This window comes from Haliotis rubra, unplaced genomic scaffold (genome assembly GCF_003918875.1).
Source record: "Haliotis rubra isolate DU_JTF1 unplaced genomic scaffold, ASM391887v1 Scf483, whole genome shotgun sequence".
In the NCBI taxonomy this organism is placed as follows: domain Eukaryota; kingdom Metazoa; phylum Mollusca; class Gastropoda; order Lepetellida; family Haliotidae; genus Haliotis; species Haliotis rubra.
This window is the reverse complement of record NW_025767172.1, coordinates 559,802-583,647: the sequence shown is the minus strand read 5'-3', so window position 1 is coordinate 583,647 and position 23,846 is coordinate 559,802. Positions and strand designations below refer to the sequence as shown.

The 23,846-nt window shown below is 41.3% G+C and overlaps 1 protein-coding gene across 4 annotated transcripts in view; it reads right to left on the bottom strand.

Annotated features, from left to right (window-relative positions):
• Positions 1-23,382, bottom strand: part of LOC124291157 (von Willebrand factor D and EGF domain-containing protein-like) — a 126,789-nt gene extending 103,407 nt beyond the window's left edge. For all 4 annotated transcript variants that reach the window (XM_046728082.1, XM_046728083.1, XM_046728084.1 and 1 more), the window contains exon 1: positions 22,966-23,382. In XM_046728082.1, the coding sequence (XP_046584038.1) occupies positions 22,966-23,044 (79 nt within the window). In that variant the 5' untranslated portion in view covers positions 23,045-23,382. The remainder of the gene's footprint in view (positions 1-22,965) is intronic.
• Positions 23,383-23,846: the final 464 nt, after the last annotated feature.

Genomic DNA, 23,846 nt, shown 5'->3' with positions numbered 1-23,846 from the left:
CTACCAAGGTATCGACAGCTTGTTGAATCTCACTGCGATACTTATTTTTTATAAACAAAATTTATTAAGCCTAGTAGGATGCTAATTTCTGAAAAGAATGGCCCTTTAAGCCAAATCCTACAGCAGCAGAGAGTCGTGACGTGTTTGATGGTACGACAGACAGTGTACAATTCCTTCTCATGATGTGTAGCTTTCATTTCGAAGCCAAGACAACTTCCATGACACTGACAGAAAACAGGATTCATGGCCTACAAAAAACTGGCACTTCCGGAATGTATTTTGAGAGCAGACTGAGTTTCCCTGCACGTGCAGTAATGTTAGCAATACAACTGGGACCTAAGCTACTTGACACAGGGAACATGAATAGCCTGACGAGCGGGTGAGCGAGTTTAGTTTTACGCCGCTTTAAGCAATATTCCAGCAATGTCACGGCGGTTGACACCAGAAATGGGCTTCGGACGAGCGATCGCTTTAACCACTAGGCTGCCCCACCGCCCCAATAGTTTGACGAACATAAACCGCGAGGTTTAAACAAAAGCGAAGTAATCCGTTCCGGATCTATACGCATTGTCCGCTAAAAGCAGAGCACATTGTACAATTTTGGCGACGTCATGATTTGAGATGGAAAGAGATATGTTTAAACGTTTTGGGTATCTTGATAGCTATCAATGGCACTCGGATGGTTGAAGGAAACATTTGCGTTTAAGTACACTTTGATGTGGTGTGATGACTTTACTTAACGTCATTACGGCCTATAGAGTCGCCATTAGCAGAACCATTATTGTCATGGCCAACAGGCCATCATCAGAATATATCCTGTAAATATATGCGACAAAATAGTTTTTTCATAAGCAGAGGGAAATCCATACACTTACGACTGTTAATGAGTCAGTATCGAATAGTATTAAGACCAGGTTAAAGTCACATTTAGTCCAAGAAATATTGTTATTTACTTTAAAATAAATGGACCAAAAACATATCTACAAAAGAAATCAAAATGGCGCCCAGAACCAAGCCTTAATGTCTGGAGCTAGAGCGATCTAAACTTGCCAAATCATTCTGGACTTGAACAAGACCCCCCTAGGGTCTAGGAGACAGAGGGGCGGTGGGGTAGTCTAGTGGTTAAAGCGTTCGCTCGTCACGGGTTTGATTCCCCAAGTGGGTACAATGTGTGAAGCGCATTTACGGTGTCCCCCGCCGTGATATTGCTGGAATATTGCTACAAGCGGCGTAAAACTAAACTCGCTCACTCACTCCAGACGGTATTCTGACCCACCGTTGGCAGCCGTCATTAGCTCGATTCCATCTTAACCCGTGTAGAATACAGACACCAAATTAGTGAGTGAGTTTAGTTTTACGCCGCACTCAGCAATATCACAGATATATGGCGGCGGTCTGTAAATAATAGAGTCTGGACCAGACTATGCAGTGATCAACAGTCTGAGCATCCATCTACACAATCGGGATACGATGACATGTGTCAACCAAGTCACCGAGCCTGACCACCTGATCCACTAGTCGCCTCATACAACAAGCATGGATTACTGAAGATCAATTCTTACCCGGATCTTCGCGGGTACAGACACCAAAATGCTGAGGATGAGAGAATATTGTTCAATATAAAAGGAATGTAAAGTTTGAGACAGTTGAAGCCATCCCTCTTGGGCACAATGTCAAGAAACAGTTTTGTCACTCTGAAGCTTCACGACTACATCTAAAAATGAATCAATTGACAGCTTAACTGAGTGAGTGAGTCGCTGACTGAGTGAGTGAGTGAAGGAGAAACAGGTTAAGCTTGTTGCCTAAAATCGTTCTGCGACAAGGAAGATCTATTTACCAGCGAGTCTTTGAAACTATGTGGAACCAGACTTCCAAGAATAGAATTTCATTAACAATAAACTCCCATTTTTCGAACCCAAGGGTGTTTTCATAGCTAAGAATTCTTTATCTTTGTGGTCCTAAATGGTGTCCGTTTAACTAACAGATGCTCATTGGATATCAACAGTTGTACTACAGTTCATCATCTTGGTCCGTATCCTGCACAGTCGGTGATGGAGACCACGTCCACAAACACTATGCATTGTGCAGCTATGGGATGCTGTTTTCGTGTCAAGTGGTTTCCTCAAGAACGATTGACATGCGCGGCATGTTTTCTTATCGTAAAACGATTCTGACAACGTAGATTGTTGATATGGTTTTGGGTGTGTGAAGTTCTGGAAATATAAATGACGAGGTCGAAATTTTTACGGTTGGCATCAAAGTATTTTGCAGCAGTTTAGAAATGAAGCGTTGAAACTAGAGTTTATCTTTCAAGTTGACCCAGCCTTTTTTTAGTTTTATCATGGGATTAAGAAGAATTCCCAATTCCATTTAGAACGCTGTCTAACGTATGACATATGTTGGAATACAGTTGCTATGTGAAGTACAGTTAGAAGTAGAATTTGAATCTGAACTTTATTAAGAAAGGGTAATCCAAATATAACGTGTACAGTTACATGTAACCGCTTTCTTAAAGGAATTCCGTGTTCACAGTTTTCGACCAAGGGGGCGGTGCCAATTTACACTTATAGGTGATCTTTTCCGCCATTTGTCGGATTTCCATTTCCGTCGAAGCCACGGGGTTTTGCTTGTTTGTTGGTTAACGCCGCACTCAGACAATCCAGTGATCAACATCATGAGCACCGATCTTCTCAAATGGGATACGATGCGTCAACCAGGTCAGCGATCTTGAAAACCATGTTAGTCGCCTCTTACAACAAGCAGGGGTTGCCGAAAACCATTTCTAACCCGGATTTTCACAGGTATCGAATGGTCGGTGGATGAGTGGGTTAATCCGCTGACTTTGTGTGCTGGATTCGTATCCGGATCAATCATAAAGGGATGACGTGTTATGCATGTAGCGTGAGAATTGCTGACAACATACAGCAGAGAAATGAAAATGAAGGCCGTCGACCTGAGTTGCTTTGGTAAAAAACGAACGAAGAAAATCTTGCTGACGAACCAAGTATCATGTTCAGGTCAAATCTTGGGTGTGAATAGAAGAACAGGCATTAGAGTAATTACCGTTGGTCTGTAAAACTGGGAAGTGTGGACATATTTGATATAAACACCCACCGAGATGGGAGTGAGTTTTGCAATATTCCAGAAACATTTTGACAGAGGTCGAAAGAAACTTGTTTGACACATTGGTTCCAGGTTAGAATTGATCTTCAGCGACCCATGCTTGTCGTAAGAGGCAACTAATGGGGTCGGTTGACAATTGGTTAACACTTGTCATCGTATCCCAGTTGTGTAGATCGATGCTCATGCTATTGATCACTGGATTGTCCGGTCCAAACTCGACTATTTACAGGCCGCCGCCATTTAGCTGGAATATGGAGTGCGGCGTTAAACAAACAAACAAAACTATGCCACCATATGCGTTTTTTATTGTTAGGATTTTCCTAACATATTGCCAAATACTCCTCCCTGTATCTTAAAACCAAAACAGACTTTTGAGTAGAGTCATCCTGTTTGAACAGAGTCGATTCAGATTGATAGTCCGATGCAACGAAGTGTCGCGTATCACCGATTACGTTTTCGTCGCCACTCGCCCTATTCCGTAACCATTCGGCTTGTTCCGAAATGACGCGAGTGGTCAAGGGCGTTTATCATGCCTTGATGCAGATTTATCCCCTCATGCAAAAACATATAACATTTATTGTTCATTTTTGTCACCAGTCCATCCATTCATGGATACACCCATCCATCCATCCATCCATCAATCAATTCATTCATTCATTCAGACAGTGCAACATTTCAATAGCGACAAATCCAAAACTAAAAAGCACAATACAAAAACCTCACGTACAATTACTCTTAAGTGATTAAATCACATGGAATTAAACTTAAACTTTTCTTCATAAATTATAGAACCCCAAATGTGGACTAAATCATTTCAACAACGGCGAGTCTTCAAGAATATTCTATCTGACTTGTAGTAGATCTGGCAGAGACCACACACATAGGTGTTCATCAAACCGTGTATGACGAGAAGAATTTCTCAAGTAGTCTGTCATAAGAAAACATGATCGCTTATTTGTGTTGACGGTCTTCATTCAGTGATGGACATAATACATACATTTTCTAATTTCAACCTGAAAAGTGTTTATCAACATTAGCCGCCCTACTCTAATCCTGGACATAATAAACCGGGAAACGGGTGTTGAATTAAACTTTGAATAGAACATGCAAAATCGCTAAAAAGATCTTCTAGTGCGATAAAACGTCTAACAGAACGAAAACATATTTTTCACTTTCAGTACACCGTCCTTTCAAATGTTTCACACATTGGCGGAAGTATATCACAATCAACAGAGGAAGTTTAGCATTGAGTTACAAATTTAATTACTGGCGAATTAATATACGCCAATTATATAAAGATATGAGAACCGTTATGTCTAAGAGGACGTAATAAGATACATCTTTATGATGCAATAATACTTAAGAAGCATATTCCGTTAAATGGAAAGTGACAATTTATTTTTGAATGTATGAACTAACAGCAGTTATGTACAAACAGCGTGTGCATGGTTGATTCAATGAAGAGACCAATTAGGATGTATATTTTTATTGTTTCAAACATACACGTATCGGTCGTGGAGATCGGGTACAGTGTCGGGAAACATTAACTAGTTAAGTAAACATCTGGTATTGTGTGTTGGTTTTGCTTATCTCTCAAGGCCATTACCTTCTTGGCAGGGAGTATTGTCTCAGTAAATTTGTTTCGGTATACCTGACAGGCACCGCCCGAAGGAAAAATAAAATAAATTGCAAAGAATCGCAAACTGTTTGAAGGTTCACTCTGAAAGAACGCCTCTTTTCAAGTTTTCCGGAATTTAAAACAAAGCAGGCGTTAGACATGGTTCTTGGTACACATATATGTACGTCAGTTAAAGGGAAGGTAGGGTAGCCTAGTGGTTCAAGCGTCAAGCCCAAGACCCGGGTTCGATTCCTCACATGGGTTCAATGTGTGAAGCCCATGTCTGGGATCCCCTGCCGTGATATTGCTGGAATATTGCTAAAAGAGGCGTTAAACTAAAACTCAACTCACTCACTTCAGTTTGAGAGTATAAACATACGTCATATTTAAAAGTACAAACATACGTCATATTTAAAAGTACAAACATACGTCATATTTGAAAGTACAAACATACGTCACGTTTGAAAGAACAAACATACGTCACGTTTGAAAGTACAAACATACGTCACTTTTGAAAGTACAAAGATACGTCACTTTTGAAAGTACAAACATACGTCACTATTGAAAGTACAAACATACGTCATTTTTGAAAGTACAAACATACGTCATGTTTGAAAGTACAAAGATACGTCACGTTTGAAAGTACAAAGATACGTCACTTTTGAAAGTACAAAGATACGTCACTTTTGAAAGAACAAACATACGTCATGTTTGAAAGTACAAACATACGTCACTTTTGAAAGTACAAACATACGTCACGTTTGAAAGTACAAACATACGTCACTTTTAAAAGTACAAACATACGTCACTTTTGAAAGTACAAACATACGTCACGATTGAAAGTACAAACATACGTCACGTTTGAAAGTACAAACATACGTCATCTCAACACTAGGCAAAAGTCAAATATTGCTATATTGCTGAGTGCGGCGTTAAACAACAAACCAAACCAACAATCATACAATTCCAGAATTTAAAGAATCTCAGGGTTCTCGTATAGTGTGCCATACCTACAGAAAGTCCAATTGTGAGTCTAAAGACAAACAAGATCCGGGCAGCAAGAATGTCACACGTTCAAGTCCCAAAAAAATGTAATCTGCCAGATAACTCCCACTTAATGATGTAGAAACACATCCAGCCTGATTCAGAGTGAAATTCGTATAAATACACGAAATCGTATGTAGATAATTTCTGTACCACAGTGAGGTGTCTGTTCGTCAGAAGCAAATCCATGGCCTGGATTCAGCAGAGTGTTGGATACCCCAGTTTCCTGGAGATATGGGGTCTTACCTTTGTATTGGTGACTTTGCTGGAATATTGTTGAGCGCGGCGTAAAACTAAACTCACTCACAGTGAAAACATGTTTCAAACGAAACAATGCATTTTAATGCTCACAATTCACAGTAAGTTCAACTTAACATCAACCATGCCCCTCCACCCTCTCCCAACTGCTTCAAATGCAGCCATTCTGTGATTACTTGAATGCACTAGCATTCCACCCCACCCCTCTTCCTTTTCCCCTGCGGGGTCGGGTTGTCAAGCTCGCTGACTTGATCGGCACATCTCATCGTATCCCACCTGCATAGACCGATGCTCATGCTGTTGACCACTAGATTGTCTGGTCCATGGTCCAGACTCGATTATTTACAGACCGCCGCCATATAGCTGGAATATTGCTGAGTGCGGCGTAAACTAAACTCACTCACTCCTTTTCCCCAGCCCCCAACCGCCACCACTCACTACAGAATGATATATTCACGTGTCGTTGCTGCAGTAAAAAACGCCCCCATGTTCATGTCAAAACATTGTTTATCACCGCCTAATGTTTACTTATCCAGAATGATCGATTTGGAGATACTTGATCACGACATAAAGACGTTTGAACGTGTGCTCTACATTTCGAACCCTAGGAAGCTAAACGTTCATCGAATTATACTGAACAACATTAGAAACGCACCACCCATATAATACGAAATATCCCCGTCAGATTGAAATGTACCCATGATATCTGAGCATCGTCGGTGCATTTTAGTGTGGTGCGTTTCTTATGTTGTTCAGTATATAATATTTTACAGTGAATTACAAACTCGGGATTGTAATGTACATTCATATTAAACAGGATGTGTTTTAATGATGTCGGGGGAAAGGGGTGGGGGGACATTCAAGATGAAAACATATATAGCGAGATGTAGCGGTTGTGAGTACATGTACATGGTGAATATTCTCAGTGGATTCTTGATAAAAAAAAGTTACACATATTTCGTGCGATAGGAATATGTAAGGCCGCAAATAATATGAGTACAATGTCTTTTCGTTTGCAACTGTCTCGGCGCAATGGACTCTCTTTTGCACTAAAACACACTATAGGGACATTTTGATGAAAGACGACAACCCCGGAAAATTACATGTGTAAATTAAACAAACAAACAAACAAACAAAAACAACACAATGAAAAAGCCTGACGTTGCTCCTGAATAATCATGTTACAAATTCCTTTTTGAATTAAGAGCTCTTCTATCTATTAAATTTTAATTTAAAATCACGTGCGGATCGAAGGGTGGATGGGAGTTGTATTTGGAAGCAAAGTCAGCTGATCGGAGGAAGATGGTTGAAGAGTTCTTTGCATACGTACGTTCTTAGAGTGATCGGTTATACTTAAAACACTATTACATTCTTATATGACAAGTAAAGAATGGACACCTAATTTGGAAATATTGACGTTGTTATTGACCTATGTTCCGAGGTTATGAGACTCAATGATAAATTATTCTAATTTCGTTTAGCCAATAAGTAACAGAAATGAAAAGAAAACGATAATTTGAACTTTACTCTTTGACCGCGCGTGTGCATGGTAATTGCGGGGTCAATTTAATCGCTGCGAACACTTGGAACATATTGACACCGATAATGATTAAAATCTGTCATTCAAAAGTCAAGTGTATTTTAACATACTATATCCAATTAAAATTTAAGCTTGATCTTAGCGATAATTATTCACGAAACGGCTCAAATTGACGCTGTTAAGTACCTTAGTTTCGTACAGCTGTACGATCAAAGGAGTTGTTTGTAGGTTAGTAATTATGAAAGGCTAAATGGTTCAAGAGACATAGGAAATTCTTCCTGTCGGTGAAATAGTTGGTGTAAGGCTCCCCAGCACGCACTGAAGAGTTATGACACTTAGCCAGGCAGGATCCGCTTAGCGTGTTTTCGCACCAAAGACTCGCTCCACTAAATCATGAACAGTCAGCACCCGACCCGATCTAAGTATTTTCCAAAAATGGTAGACGTCAACTGTCTCCCGTCACATTTGATTCCCCCTATTAATCGGAGCCGTACTCAGTTATTGTTCAAAGTGACGTTAAACACGACTCGCTCACTCATCTGTCACGTATATCGATACAGGATATACAATCAGTTAACAAAGGCGGCAAGAGGTGGGCACCCCAGAGACCACCAATACGACATTAAGAGTTTCAAGCATTCAGTAATCCTGTTCAGAAATCAACTTCCCTATTCTGTGATACAAATACGTCGCTCTACCATGTCCCGTCTTATTACAAATCTACATATACATATGACGGTTTATCAAACGAGGCGTACCTTTGAACACAATCAGACCGCCGGAATCATTTGCATAAGAAAAGTGGCGTTACGATCCCAGAGACCTCTATAAATTATACCCAAATATACTCGTATCTGCTTTGTAAAAATTTAAAAAAGAAAACCCGTATTTACATAAAAGTTGTCACAGTAAAACCACAGACAGACTTGTTCAAGTCTCTTTTGCATAATTATAGTGAGTAAGTGAGTTTAGTTTTACGCCGCACTCAGCAATATTCCAGCTATATAACGGCGGTCTGTAAATAATCAAGTCTGGATCAGACAATCCAGTGATCAACAACATGAGCATCGATCTGCGCAATTGGGAACCTATGACATGTGTCCACCAAGTCAGCGAGCCTGACCACCCGATCCCGGCATAATTATAATATGCCAGTTCCGTGTAAGATCCACATATATACGGAGATGTATAACTTTGGTCTTGATTTAAAAGAGGTAATATCTATGACACTGACATCAAAATTATAACCAGATTTTTAAAGAATATAGTCACAATAGTGAAATTGTGTTTTGAGGTAAAATGAAGCATAATATTCCTACTGAGTCAAGCTGATACACTGTCTCAGTTGTGAGACGAATGTAGATAATAATTCTTCACGAATAAGGTCAAAATCAAGTCTAGACGTTAGATGAACTAAGCCCTTTTGGAGGAAAGTAGACGACAAAGGTAGACTCGTCTCTCCTGGACCGGAATGGTGGTATTGAGGGTTTATTCATAAATCTTTTCTTGGTTAGATAAGGCGCTGTATGTGCCGTGTTACGGAGCATGAAACGAGCGTGTAGTGGCTTTAGACGTATCTCATGTTGATCAATGTTAGCTTGTCCAGCATGATAGATTTTACAACCCATATCGTAGGAAATAAAGCACGCCTTCGCTATTCATTTCCCTTTTCTACAGTTGTAGCACTTGAGTAGGTCTAAAGCCGGAGCCACTCTGTCGATACCTAGCAATCTTTTCCCAATATAAACCAGCTTTGCACAATATTATGCACACTCAGGCCCTTCCTCTGTATACAAATCTCAAGGATTTGCCTGTATACTATGTCCCATTCATCTGATAAGGGCTATCCGTTTTGTGAATCTTGAATTTTCATTCACCCTGCTTAACTACGTGGAAAAATGCTAAGCCACAACTTGTGCATTCTTACAAGCAAAATAAGGCCATGCGAAGCCTGGTAAACATTCCGGTAAATTTGAAATACGCTACTGTCATAATAAAATGCATTCTTTCCGATTTGAGATACATCAAAGGGCTCACTTCAAACACACTGTCTCTTTATTTTTTAGGGTAAATCAGCGTTGAACCCATCCGAAATCTCCTTTAAAAAACTGTTAAATACATTTTTTGGAAATGAAACGCGATAGGGTTGGTGTCATTTGGAATGTCGATGTATGAGTTGCCCCTGTATTCATGGCCATAGCCTTGGAAAAGAACAGGGTATTCAGGTGACACGGGCAACAAGCTCAGCTATCAACACAGAGGATATCTTTCACACCCGAGTTTGTTTCTCGTATAACCCTCACTCAGAATTATTACAGTTATATGACACAGTCTGTAACTATACGTGTCAGATTATTATGATGATTATTGATATTATATGCAACGATGCGGACCAAAGGTGTATGAGGACATCCAATCAACGAAGTCACCGAGTCTGACCACCCGATCTTCTTAAGAACGACATGGTTGATGGGAACCTCATTACTATTAAAAAGACCCTTCCAGCCTGACCAGTGACACTGGCAAACTTTAGACGGACATATCTATATATTTACGGGAACAGAATATATTTGATAAAAACACCCAATCCCTACCTCAAACCAATAACTCAACAAGAAAAAAAGCCCAACCCAATAAACCGAAGAAACATAAGCTTTCAACTCAAACCATCCCTCATGGTCCACACCAATGGGTGAGTGAGTTTAGTTTTACGCCGCTTTTAGCAACATTCCAGCAATATCACGGAGGGGGACACCAGAAATGGGCTCACACATTGCACCCATGTGGGGAATCGAACCCGGGTCTTCGACGTGACGAGCGAATGCTTTAACCACTGGGCTACCCACCGCCTATCCACCCCAATGGAAATAAAAACGAATGTTGGCAAACAATAACACAGTCCCTGAACCATATCATTTTCCCTTCTCCCCAGCCCTTACACTTAATGCAAAAGTCCTGTATGAAGCAAATCTAGATCTTCCTCAGGTTCAGGAATCTCCCACCTCACTGGAGCTCCTTTTCAATGTAAATAAAGGTCTTTTTATCTGTCAAAAGTATACCTCAGAGACTAAGCCTCAGCCTATGTGGTTTCCTGTGTGTCAAACTTTCATCTCTAACACGTATTTCAAACTACAACCTTTAGAAATCTGCAAATATGATAATACGCCTACACGATTCAAAAGCCAGAGACTTGAGGATTTCAGAGAGTTTCTTAGAAGCAGTGGGGGATACAGACGTGGAAAACGTATGTTTCAGACTATTTCGGGAACAGCTATGTATGAACGTCTTAAATCTTGGTATCAAAATTATTAGACAAGGAGTCGAACTTTTGGTGTTCCGGGTGGGAACAGTCCTTACTGCCTCATGCCTGCTGCAAGACGTGACTGAAGAAGGAACAGGGTGGTCACGTTTTGTGAAATTGTGGATTTGGTGTAACTTCACAGCTGTTGTAGATCGTAGCTCAAGCGTTCGGTCACTGGCTTTCCCCTTCCAGACGCTAGGTTATTTACAGGCTGCCCTTTTGTGGTTGGTTGCTTAACGTCATACTCAGCAATATTCCAGCTATATGACGGCGGTCTGTAAATAGTCGAGTCTGGACCAGACAATCCAATGATTGACAACATGGGCATCGATCTACGCAAATGGGATACGATGACATGTGTCAACTAAGTCAGCGAGCCTGACCACCCGATCCCGTTAGTTGCCTCTTACGACAAGCGTTGGTTACTGAAGATCAATTCTAACCTTTGCAGACAGTGAGTTCATTCACATTTTGTGTTTCTATCAAGTGGTATTTCTGTAATGTAATGTATGCTGAATATGTACAATGCATTATTCTTCTCATTGTAGGGAATGACATTACATGCTCATTACAGATTCATGATGTTATATAATTACGTGTACTTATAAAACAGATTCCGAGAGTACCATTTTTTACACACCAAATGAGCTCTGTCGAGACATCAAATTGCAATTGTGTAGGTTCATATATTGGAAAACTACTTAATGTGGTTAAACGTATTCAAAATGTATTGAACCCTTGTTTGAAAGAGACTATGTAACATACAACATCGACGTCAGAGAATATAAACGTGATATTTACGATGCGCTCACAGCTGCAAAAACAAAACATCCATATTCGCCTGTATCATTACATCAATACGATGAAGTACATCACCATAGATAGTGACCTATTGACACACAACTAGGGCCAGAATGTGATCTAGTGTAAATGCATGCGCTATAATTACTTTATTGTGCTTATATTTTTTGTAATGAATGTCAATATGTAGTCAACAACATGTGTGAGGCTCCAAATATCTGCATAATCGTTGTTTACTTGTCTCCTGGCGTGTGACTGTAAGATGTTGTGGAGTACATGAAAGCGGATAATTCATTTCACATTTGGATCATATAATCCAAATAATAATGGACATTTATAAAGCGTCTGTTTCTACACACTTGTGCATGCTCAAAGCGCTTACACATTATTACCCCGGATAGCTCAAGATGCCTGGTAGGTGCTAGAAGGTTATAGTCACATGAATGATCCCAACCGGGTACCCATTTTCTGCTGGGTGAACAGAGGCAAGTTTGAACTCACATGCCTAAGGTGAGACCACATGTATCACATGTGCTTCGTTGTGGGGCAGGACTGAAGTCCTAGAAACTCTCAGGAGTCAAGCTGCCAAACGCGGTCATCCATCCAAGAACTCTCCGCTCCCGACGTTGATTAACTTCAACTGATTGTGATCTGAGCTCTATGCAGAGGACCACACACCGTATCCTATAATATGATATCAAACTGTCCCTGAATTAAACGAATGCACACTACTGAAATATCCTTTCATTGAAACTATTACTTGATGAGTGATCTGAGTAAACGAGGATTATTTGCACAAATTACCTGATTAGGAGAATGCACAGTTTTGAGAGTCACATCCTTTGTTAAAAACTCACGCTCCACAGATACCATCCTCTTTCAGCGAGTGAGTTTAGTTTTACGCCGTTTTAGTAATATTCCATCAATATCACGGCGGGGACACCAGTAATGGGCTTCACGCATTGTACCCACGTGGGGAATCAAACCCAGGTCTTCAGCGTGACGAGCGAGCGCTTTAACCACTAGACTACACCGCCCTTTCAGAACTATTAGTAGGGCTGGCAAAGATATCGGTCACGTGACATAATTATTGGTTTACACCAACGCTGAGAAACACATATTGAGGAACATGCGTTCCAGAATCTGTGACTACTCATTGAAAGAAATTCCGCCAAATCTGGAACAAAACATAATTTTGAAACATCTCTCCTTCTATTTTGACACAAGTAAAGGATTCGAACAATTCTGCCTTTCTTATCTGCAAGATATGGGTTGGAAAAATCCATCATTTTGGCAACAAATCATGAATTTAAAACATTTCTCCCCGACCCCTTGTCGGCAACATAGTATTCATTTGACACAACGCTACATCATCCCGTGCACTTGAAACATTTCCCACACAGTATGTGTTCCAAACTGTCCCGATCCTTATCTGAACCAACGTTTGATTTTACCCTTCCGTCTTGTCTGCAAAAGCTGCAACTTCGAGTCAACTCTCCTTCCTATCTGTCTGTTCTTTCACACGGTATGGGTTTGATACATTTTACACTGTACTTTGTGAGTGAATGTGCTGAAGTCACACCGTATTCCAGATATACCAAGGCTTGTCAGCTTCAAGTAAGTGAGTGAGTAAGTGAGTTTAGTTTTACTCCGCACTCAGCAATATTCCAGCTATATGGCGGCGGTCTGTAAATAATCAACAGCATGAGCATCGATCTACGCAAATGGGAACCGATGACATGTGTCAAGCAAGTCAGCGAGCCTGACCACCCGATCCCGTTAGTCGCCTGTTACGACAAGCATGGATTACTGAAGATCAATTCTAACCCGGACCTTCACGGATCGCTTCACGTAATAGGAAAGACCAGTGTTGTGCGGGTCTCTGACGTTAAACATTTTGGGAAAACCCACGAGTGAGGCTACAGTGCTGATAAACCTAAAATATACTGGGTGAACCGGGTTTCGAAGCCCTGATCACAGGGTTCTGGCGCGCCCAAGGGACGCAACTCTGCTCAGCGAATTACGGCTCCTCAGATGATGAAACCATCCGTGCCTCTCCTATTATGTTTCCGAGTTGAGTAAGAATATTTTACTCCTCTGAATCCCGCCCCCCGGTGTGATATTGCTGGAATGTTGCTAAAAAACGACGAAAGATTATACATTCTCACTTCCTTCCCCCCACTGGCAATAAATTGTTATAATCAGTTCCTGTATATACAGAAAGCTTTGCGTCTTATTTCAAAAATACTATACAATATAAACTATATTAACTGTACAATATCGGTACAAGCTTATATTAAGATTATATTCATGTATAAGTCATAATCCATAATATCCACCTGAACTTATTCAAATTAGACATCTCATTCTATTTCATTCATAGCGGGGGAGGTGGGGTAGCCTAGTGGTTAAAGCGTTCGCTCGTCACGCCGAAGGCCCGGGTTGATTCCCCACATGGGTACAATGTGTGAAGCCCATTTCTGGTGTCCCCCGCCGTGATATTGCTGGAATATTGCTAAAAGCGGCGTAAAACCCAACTCACTGACTCACTCACTCATTCATGGCAAAGGGTAGTCTTGCTTACGCTTTTCAAGAACAACTGGTGTCCTACTTGTTACCACCATTTGCCCTTTACGACGAATGGAATCTACTTCGACGAATACTGTTTATTCTCAATAAGACATGTTTAAGATTTACGTGCACTGAAATAGGAAAGGAACACTCCCTTAAGCAAAATGAAAGTACATTCTTATTTACACGTGTTATCTAGTAACGACGTGGAACATAGGTATGTAGTGATATATAACAGAAATTGTGGTGATATATAGCAGAATTTAAATAATAATAACTCAAGAACACTTTATGTGTGTCACTGAAATGTATTATATGAAGTTAAAAAATGATAAGTAAAGTAAAGGATAATGGGTCATATTGCAGTTTAACAACCATTGAAGCGGTATTAAGCTGTCATTCCAGATAGCATATTTATGTGAAGGTTTTCGTCGAGCTCAGTAGATAATACCTACCTTGCATTTTACTCCTCGAGCGGCCGTCGGCCTGAGGGTGAACCGATGTTTAGCACCAGGTATAATTAGACTGACGTTTAAGGGTATTTTACTGTCAAAGAGTGTTTATATGACGACTTTCATAGCACCGACTGTCTATACGCCGAGGCAATTGGCTTCACGGAGAGTTCTTCATTATTGAAACAATTTTCTGCAGGGCTATCAGCCGATGATAGTAATACCGAGATATGTTTATGTAGGCATGGAAGGTGTTCTGTTGCTGATTGAATCTGTGTGTTGCACTGGGAGGATTGTAAGCAGACAGTAAAAACGTAGATTGGGAAATGCGTGTGTTCTTGGGTTTCTGTAACTGCGAGTCATATGTTTGTGATCAATGTCATCAACTGGAACATTTAGTTGGAAATAGTAGAACCGTACATGTGTGCAGGGGAATGCCCGCGGTGAAATGGCAATTGACCCTCATTGAAATACGCAGGCAGCTACGACTTCAGGGATATCTCGAACTTAACGTGACCTCGGAGATAACGTGTACATGATCTATTTTGGTGATGACAGGAATTGTACGTGATATTACGTATACCTCGAACTGCAGGTGTCCCTACGGATAACATAACTGTACGTGACTCTACGTATACCTCGAGCTGCAGGTGACCCTACGGACAGCATAACTGTACGTGACTTTACGTATACCTCGAGCTGCAGGTGACCCTACGGACAGCATAACTGTACGTGACATTACGTATACCTTGAGCTGCAGGTGACCCTACGGATAACATAACTGTACGTGACTTTACGTATACCTCGAACTGCAGGTGTCCCTACGGATAACATAACAGTACGTGACTTTACGTATACCTCGAGCTGCAGGTGTCCCTACGGATAACATAACAGTACGTGACTTTACGTATACCTCGAGCTGCAGGTGTCCCTACGGATAACATAACAGTACGTGACTTTACGTATACCTCGAGCTGCAGGTGACCCTACGGACAACATAACTGTACGTGACATTACGTATACCTCGAGCTGCAGGTGACCCTACGGACAGCATAACTGTACGTGACTTTACGTATACCACAAGCTGCAGGTGACCGTACTGAACCTACGGATAACATAACTGTGTACGTGACTTTACTACGGATAACATACCTCGAGCTGCAGGTGTCCCTACGGATAACATAACTGTACGTGACTTTACGTATACCTCGAGCTGCAGGTGTCCCTACGGATAACATAACTGTACGTGACTTTACACCTCGAGCTGCAGGTGACCCTACGGATAACATAACTGTACGTGACTTTACGTATACCGTATACCTCGAGCTGCAGGTTACCCTACGGACAGCATAACTGTACGTGACTTTACGTATACCACAAGCTGCAGGTGACCCTACGGACAACATAACTGTACGTGACTGACATTACGTATAACACCCTAATGAATACCCTTAGGGATAAAACGACCTGTATGATATCAGGGATAACACGCCAAGTGACTTTAGGGATAACACGGGAAGTGACTTTAGGGATATAACGAACTGTTAGTGAGCTCAGGGATAACACAGTCAGTGACATTAGGGATAACGATAACGAACTGTCAGGGATAACACAAACAACAAGTGGCTTTGGAGATAACATGAAATGTAGGTATTTTTATATATTTTTGGTTTATCACCTTGCATTTTATTGAGTGAACCCTTGCTCGTGATCTCCTGTTTCAACTGCTCGTATATCTACATGGCATTTGTCGAATACTACTTGGGCGGTTGAGTAGCCTAGTGGTAAAAGCAGTCGCTCGTCACGCCGGGTTCAATGTGTGAAGCCCAACTGGTGTTCCCCGCCATAATATTACTGCAATATTGCTAAAAGCGGCGTAAAAACACACTCACTTACTCGGACAATGACAGCGGCTCTAAACAACATTCACTCACGCCCAGACTCTCACCAAATTGAGATTGACAGAGTTATTACCATCCAACTATTCGCGGTTTAAGAAGATCTTCGAATCATTTCACACAAAGACTTCATTTTGTTCAATAACAACGTGGGACAAAGTGGTTATAATCCAGTCCTCAGCGTGTCCTCCCCTCCTTAGCGTTCTTTCCTTCCATACAGTCGTTGCCAATTTCCCCAAGCTGTGAAATACACTATCCCCTTTGTCCCGACTCAACCCATCCTCTGGTTACTGTATCTTCATCACCGTGGGGGCACGGCCACTGACAGCCGTATCACGGCACTGTGCACGTAATTAAAGCATCTACTAACCCTTCGCTGTCACACCTCGTTTTATTTTTTTAATCTCTCTTCATGTTTTTTTATTCAGCTCCTGGAAGCTCTAGCTTCACCCCTTATGATTTATCTTACCTTCATGTGAAATACTTTCATTTCATTGGTCAATGACGCTTTAACAAGTTTCCGTGTCACCCCTCCCAGGAGGGTGACAACTGGAAAAATATTACCCGCTGCCACGGTAACCGCCAAACTCTCCGCCGAGAAGCTGTATCGCTAACAATCGTATGACGTCATAATATGACGCGTGCAGTGCCCGGAGTTCGAAAACCGTTCGATCAGCTGTTTTTGAGTTTACTATGTACAGATTTATTTTACCGACTTTCACTGCTTTATTTAAACTATTTTATACATTGAGTCGTTTGCACACTCAACTTAAACATAATTAACCATTTTTATAGCAGTTTTAAGCTTGTCAGAATATGTTTCATTGATTTTTAAAATGCAGTCGAGAGGCAGACGCCATTTTGTTTACATGTCATATAGTCGGTAGCGATCTTTAAAATAAAATAAAATGATATTTTGTACATTTAACATGTCGGTAAGATAAATACGTTGTATGTTCTCCCTCGGGTAATACGGTCTGATGTACGCCTTTTTGTAGCAGTGTCATCCCTCGCCTACCGGCTCGGGTGACACTGCTACAAAGAAGGCGTACATCAGGCCGTATTACCCTCGAGAGAAGCATCGATGTTTGACTGTATCTCCTAGTTTCTGCCATGATTCCTTTCCGCCCATCCCATGCCCAAACCGTCAGCATGATAACCTCCTAACCATGTTCCTCCTACGCATGCCTCATTTAGAGCTTTTCATTACAGAAACTGGTGGGTGGAAGGGACATTGACATGGTTCACGGACATCCAGAGAGACTATCCACCCTTCACCGTTCCCTCCACACATCCCAATATACAAGCATCCCCATCTAGACAGCCTCTCTGCATCCATCCCCTCTGACCTGGATTCGTCATGATGTATGTCCTAACTATCTCACGTGCATGCACCATGAATGGAGCAGACGATACGGAATGATACCGTCATGTGAGGTGCACAAGCGCCATAAATCGCTCGGTTGCATATAATCACAGATCTCAGAGGAGCAGGGTAAATGTGGCTCTTGAAGTTGCTTTAGGGCAAAGAAGTCAACGGAGAAAGCGAAAGACTACGCCAACATACAGTACTGATGTAGGTTTTGTAAATTTGTTAAAACGCACTTTCAATTAATAGTCAAACAACACTGAGTCGAAGCTTAAAGGGACGTATTGAAATATAAAGGAACCAATTTTTTACTTGGGAACATCCGAACATTCGACACATCAACGTGTGACACAAAAGTGTGGGACTGTATATTAATTTCATGTGAGCATCTGTAGCTTTCGTTTTCTTGATTCGGAAAACGTTAATTTATAATGATAGCCACGGTCAGGGAGCCTAGTGTTCGGGTTCGATTCCTAAAATGGGTAAACCCTATTTCTGTCGTTCCTCACCATGATATTGATGGAATATTGTTAAACGTTGTGTAAAACGATAGTTACAAACTTACTTCTTATCTAAAACGCGTAAGCAAGTAATTAAATATCATTCAATCATTTAGCCAATCTGAATCCTATAGTAACACTAATACCCAGGAGCCTATGGTTGCGAGTTGACCAAATGGTGTGAGTCGTCATTTTCCGTTATTTAGTCGATTGTTTGTCATCATATTCCTCTGGGTCGATGTTCCTACTGTAAGTCACCTCATATGGTTTGCCTGGACCCAACTCGATTGTGTAACATGCCGGCGTCAGATTGCAGACCCCAACAGTCACCGACTGTAGGCCTCAGTAAATCTTTCAAACTGTTTCTACGGTAGACATGTAGATGACATTTCAGCTGGGGTGGTGGGGTAGCCTGGTGGTTAAAGCCTTTGCTCGTCACGTCGAAGATCCGGGTTCGATTCCCCACATGGGAACAATGTGTGAAGCCCATTTCTGGTGTCCCCAGTGATATTGATGGAATATTGCTAAAAACGGCATAAAACTAAACTCACTCACTCTAAATCAGCTCATTAGTGACCAAAATGACGCCGGGTGTAATTCCTAATGTTGCCTTGTAAATTTTGTTCCCGTGTCCAAGCGAACACTTGACCTGCCTTTGCATGTATTAGTTACAGGTGCCTTCTGTGGAACAGGGTAGGCGCAACGTTAGGCGCAATACCTGGTATCCTGACTTTTTGATAGTGGTTCATAAACTTCCAGAATCGCACAATGGACTCTGATTTCATTGCATATTTCTTATGAAATGGACAGGTGTTTTTGTGTATTTACAGTAAAGCTTTTTACGAAGTCACTCAAGGCCACGTCATTAGTCATACTTCTAATGTCAACTCTTTAACTAGTAAATGACACATATAAGTAAAACCATCCAACCACATCAGAGCGTACTTAAACCTAATTTCCCATGGAGAAAGCCAAGACCCATTGACAGCAGCATCCAGAATCCCAAAGCGCGTAAGTATGACGCATCCCATTCAGCATCTCAAATCAAACATATTTCAATGAACACATACGGTTTAACAAGTTCAGTAATTGCATTACTGCCACAAATACCTCTATGAAGGTGGTCCCCTCACACAGTAAATGGGGCATGACGACCGGCAACTCAGGGACGGCTGTCAGGTAGTGGCTATACGTGGCACACAGATGAAGTGTTTGTTTCTCATCCTCTTCTATATGCAGCAGAGGTGACACTTGAATATATAGCATGGCGTAATCATCCCCTTTGTGTTGAAGCGTGGGGTGCTCATCGAGAGATACAGAGGCAGGGTGCATGATCAGGGCCTCAAGACCCTTCCCAATTGATGAATACGCACTCGGTGCACCTGCACCAGACCGGTGCAGATAGTGCGATATGGAGGATAAAGCAAACAATTTGTCAGAGGGTCAAGTATATGCAACGTACGAACATACGAACGATTTGGGTGCTTTGTGTGTGTGTGTGTGTGTGAGAGAGAGAGAGAGAGAGAGAGAGAGAGAGAGAGAGAGAGAGAGAGAGAGAGAGAGAGAGAGAGAGATGTGCTTGTGTCATCGAATGCGTGTGTATGTGCGTGCGTTCGTGCGTGTATGTGCCTGTGCGTTTGTGGCTGTGTGTGTGGTTGGGAAGGATTAGTTCCTGGGGATGGAATCGGGAACCTTGGAATTGTTTTTAAAAGATTAAATATGAATAAAGTCATATTTTCCCCATGAAAACAATTTATTTTGGACCCGCAACACAATTTCAAAGACAATGCAGCAGGTCCAATCAACAGATGAATATATTATGGAAACCAAAGAAGGTTCATTAGTGTTTTCGAGAACATTTTCAGCGACGAGAATGACCTTTTTGGTAAGACATAGGACTGGGTGCATCCGCGGCTCTGTTTCAAATTACGTGGCTGAATAATTGCAAAGGACCCGTAATACGTAATGACTCCACCACATACAGCCAAACTAGTTCACAACATCCACTACGCCTGTGGTATACAGCACTGACGTTTGATTAAAGAGAAACCCCGGAAGACCGGGCACTCAGCATTCCGAGCAAATACTGTTAGGCCAATCATGTCTTTATGTATATAAGGAAGTACTTGAGTAACCATTTGTGAATCAGGAACTTAAGTTCATCTGGACAATTTGATAGAAGCGACAAACAAATTCCACATCCATGAGAAATCGCTACTGAAAGTCAGTTGTACATATTGGATACCGCCCGGATTAGCAGCTTTTACTGTATACAGACGAAAATGTATGGATATGACACATGTTGCGTGTTTAATAGTTTTCCCCTCTTTGATACAGAAATGGAGTTCAATTCTTTACTAACCAGGAAACGGTTTTTTTTGAGGAGCTGAGGTGAAATGGGCACTATCGCTGCGGTCAAGACAACGGCACTTGTAATTACATGGGGACGCAAGCGCCCACCTACACGCGTAGTGTGAGTTTAGTTTTACGCCGCTTTTAGCAATATGCCAGCAATATCACCGCGGGGGACACCAGAAATGGGCTTCACACATTGTACCCATGAGGGGAATCGAAACCGAGTCTTCTGCGTGACGAGCGAACGCTATAACCACTGGGCTACCCCATCGCCCCACGCGCGTAGTGTTGCTATACATTTGTATGTTAAACAACCAATTAACCAACGACCTCGAGTCGACAGGTGCTTTTCCCATACCGAGTTTAGTTTTACGCCGCAATCAGCAATATTCCAACTATATGGCAGCGGTCTGTAAAAATCGAGTCTGGACCAAACAATCCAGTGATCAACAGCATGAGCATCGATCTGCGCAATTGGTAACCGATGAAACTCTTTTAGCAATATTCCAGCAATATCACGGCGGAGGACACCTGGCTTCACACATTATACCCATGTGGGGAATCTAACCCGTACCTTTGGCGTGACGGGTGAACATTTTAACCGCTGGGCTACCCCAACGCCCCTTAATGTTTTTTAAACTACCAGTGCATGTCAGATTAGCAGGGGGAAGAAAAACATATTTAACACGCGTCCTTAATATCTTCGGGATTCAAAACCCCCGGATCTGGATCCAGGTCCATTAACATAGACACTCCATCCTAAATCCTACATTTAGAAACACATGTATAAGACGCCTTTTGTCATCGAGGTAATTAATGTCATCCAAATATGTTTATGGTTGAGGTGATGGACGCGAATAAGGTTTACATCATCATCATCATCAAAGTTGGTGAGAACACAGAACACATGCAATTATGTACATCATTTTAGAACACTGTTTCCATATGTGATAATGCTGGATTTGGATACACATATAGAGAGATAATAAACATAAAGAGCTGAGTTCAAAATACTTATCATCAAGGGATACATTTCATCCGACTATCAAAGAGTTCGTTCGTGCATGTATTCTTCTAGATAACAATGAAGTCTCAAAATATCCACAACAATTAGCTCTAGGTGTACGTGCGGTGACCAAATATTCGAGAGGAATTCCTTTCTACTGAAGTAACTTTAAGCTTTGAAGTCGCGTTCCCGGCCCAATTACATCAGCAAGCTGTTTGAACACACTTGAAAATGTCAGTTTATGTACATTTAGTTGAAGATAGAAAATACGATATCAAGTCGAATCTGTTTATGCAATTCATTCTCATGTCGTGGGAAAATATAGTTTACAGTAAATTCCCTTTAAATGGAGGTTACAATGGCCAAGAGAAAACTTCGAGACTACGACTTCGACGTATTGGTATTCTTCGTAAACTTTAATACAATATTCACTCCTGATTAAATTAGAAATGATGTGGTTTTCGTTAACGTTAATAGTTAAGTATCTCTTAACATGTTTTATTTATATAATTGAAGCATTTAAACAAAAAGTTATCTTTGAAACAGTAGCTAATTTAGTGCTGGAGCTCTTTAAAGGCATTTAGCTAGTTAAAATGATTATACACTATGAGGTAATGGTGGATGTTCGGCGTAGTTGATAACATCCCCCATGTTGAACACAACAGTTGTAACAGGTCGCTGTTTCCTAAAATTTCAAACTTCTAGGGCAGTTAACTGAATTAAAATGTATGATAACACAGACAATGTGTTTTTATCTTGTGAGACAGTAACACAGTAGTTAAGGATGGCAGTTTTCTCACTGTTGAAGACATTTGGTTCTCGTGTGTTTTTTCGACGTTTTGTCAGAGGAATGGAAAACACATCTGATTCCGTTCACGTCAGCGTTTTTCTGAGACGTTTTTTGCCAGTCACTCTATGCACGACGTACTGACTGTTGAGTGGGACAAATTCATTAAACACTTGTCTGAGTGTTTTCATCCTGTGCAGTGCATGCTTGAGGGGAACAACAAAGAACGGAGGGTTGTAAGCTAGTTCATGTCCTAGTTTTGGGTCAAAAAACACGTCCTTAGTAAATAATAGACGCTGGTTGTATTGTGATTGTGTTCATAAGTCATCAATAGCGACCTACCTTTTTTAGCTGTGGCATAAGTAATCCAGATTGATCCCAGAGTCATATAAAATAGACGAGTGAGGGTATTCCTTTTCATATTTCACGAATATTCACAATCACACAGTATCACAATAACTTTCCAAACTTTGCGATTCCTCTTCCGAGTTCACAATACAGGTAGAATGCAAAAAAGTAAATCCTGAAAACGAGGCTGTCTGTCGTCTGCTTCAAATTTCGAGTCCGGCGATTCAATCGCCATTATCACACTGAAGCTAGTGATCCCTGTGGAGTCGTAGCCGGTAGACACACCAGTTGTACCTCTGACAGTTTATAAGTGCACCATCGTATGAATAGACCCACTCGATATGCTAGACTAACTGGTTTGACATGATAAACCAACAAGAGTTACGGTTCTTGATTCAATATCCCGCCAGAGGCTGACGATCACAATTATCGTCTGCTATGATCATCTCGCCCGTCATTAACCAGAACGCGAGATTTAGCTGCGGTGGGCGTGTTTAGCCGGTTTTTCCACGTGCGCTTCGAGGCGAGCATGCAGACTTTACCTTGCAATGAGCATGGAGCCAATTTGCTTGGAAATGTAAAATATCCTGCTTGTTGCTCCTTCTGTGCTAATGGCATATAGTATGTCAATGTCTAAGGGAAAAGCACCGAAAGGAAACAATACCTTGGAATCTCGTCATGGTTCAAGATTTCTTCTTTCCTGCCATTAGGATTCAGACCGAGGGTAATAACTTCTCGCTGCAAGTTGTGTAACCACATTCCTTTAAGAGACGATTTTGCTAAACAGTCGTAACAATTATCCTAAACTGTCTCCGGTAATGATTTAATATGTATTCTGTGCATTCCCAGTTGAACACGTGTTTTTTAAACACATA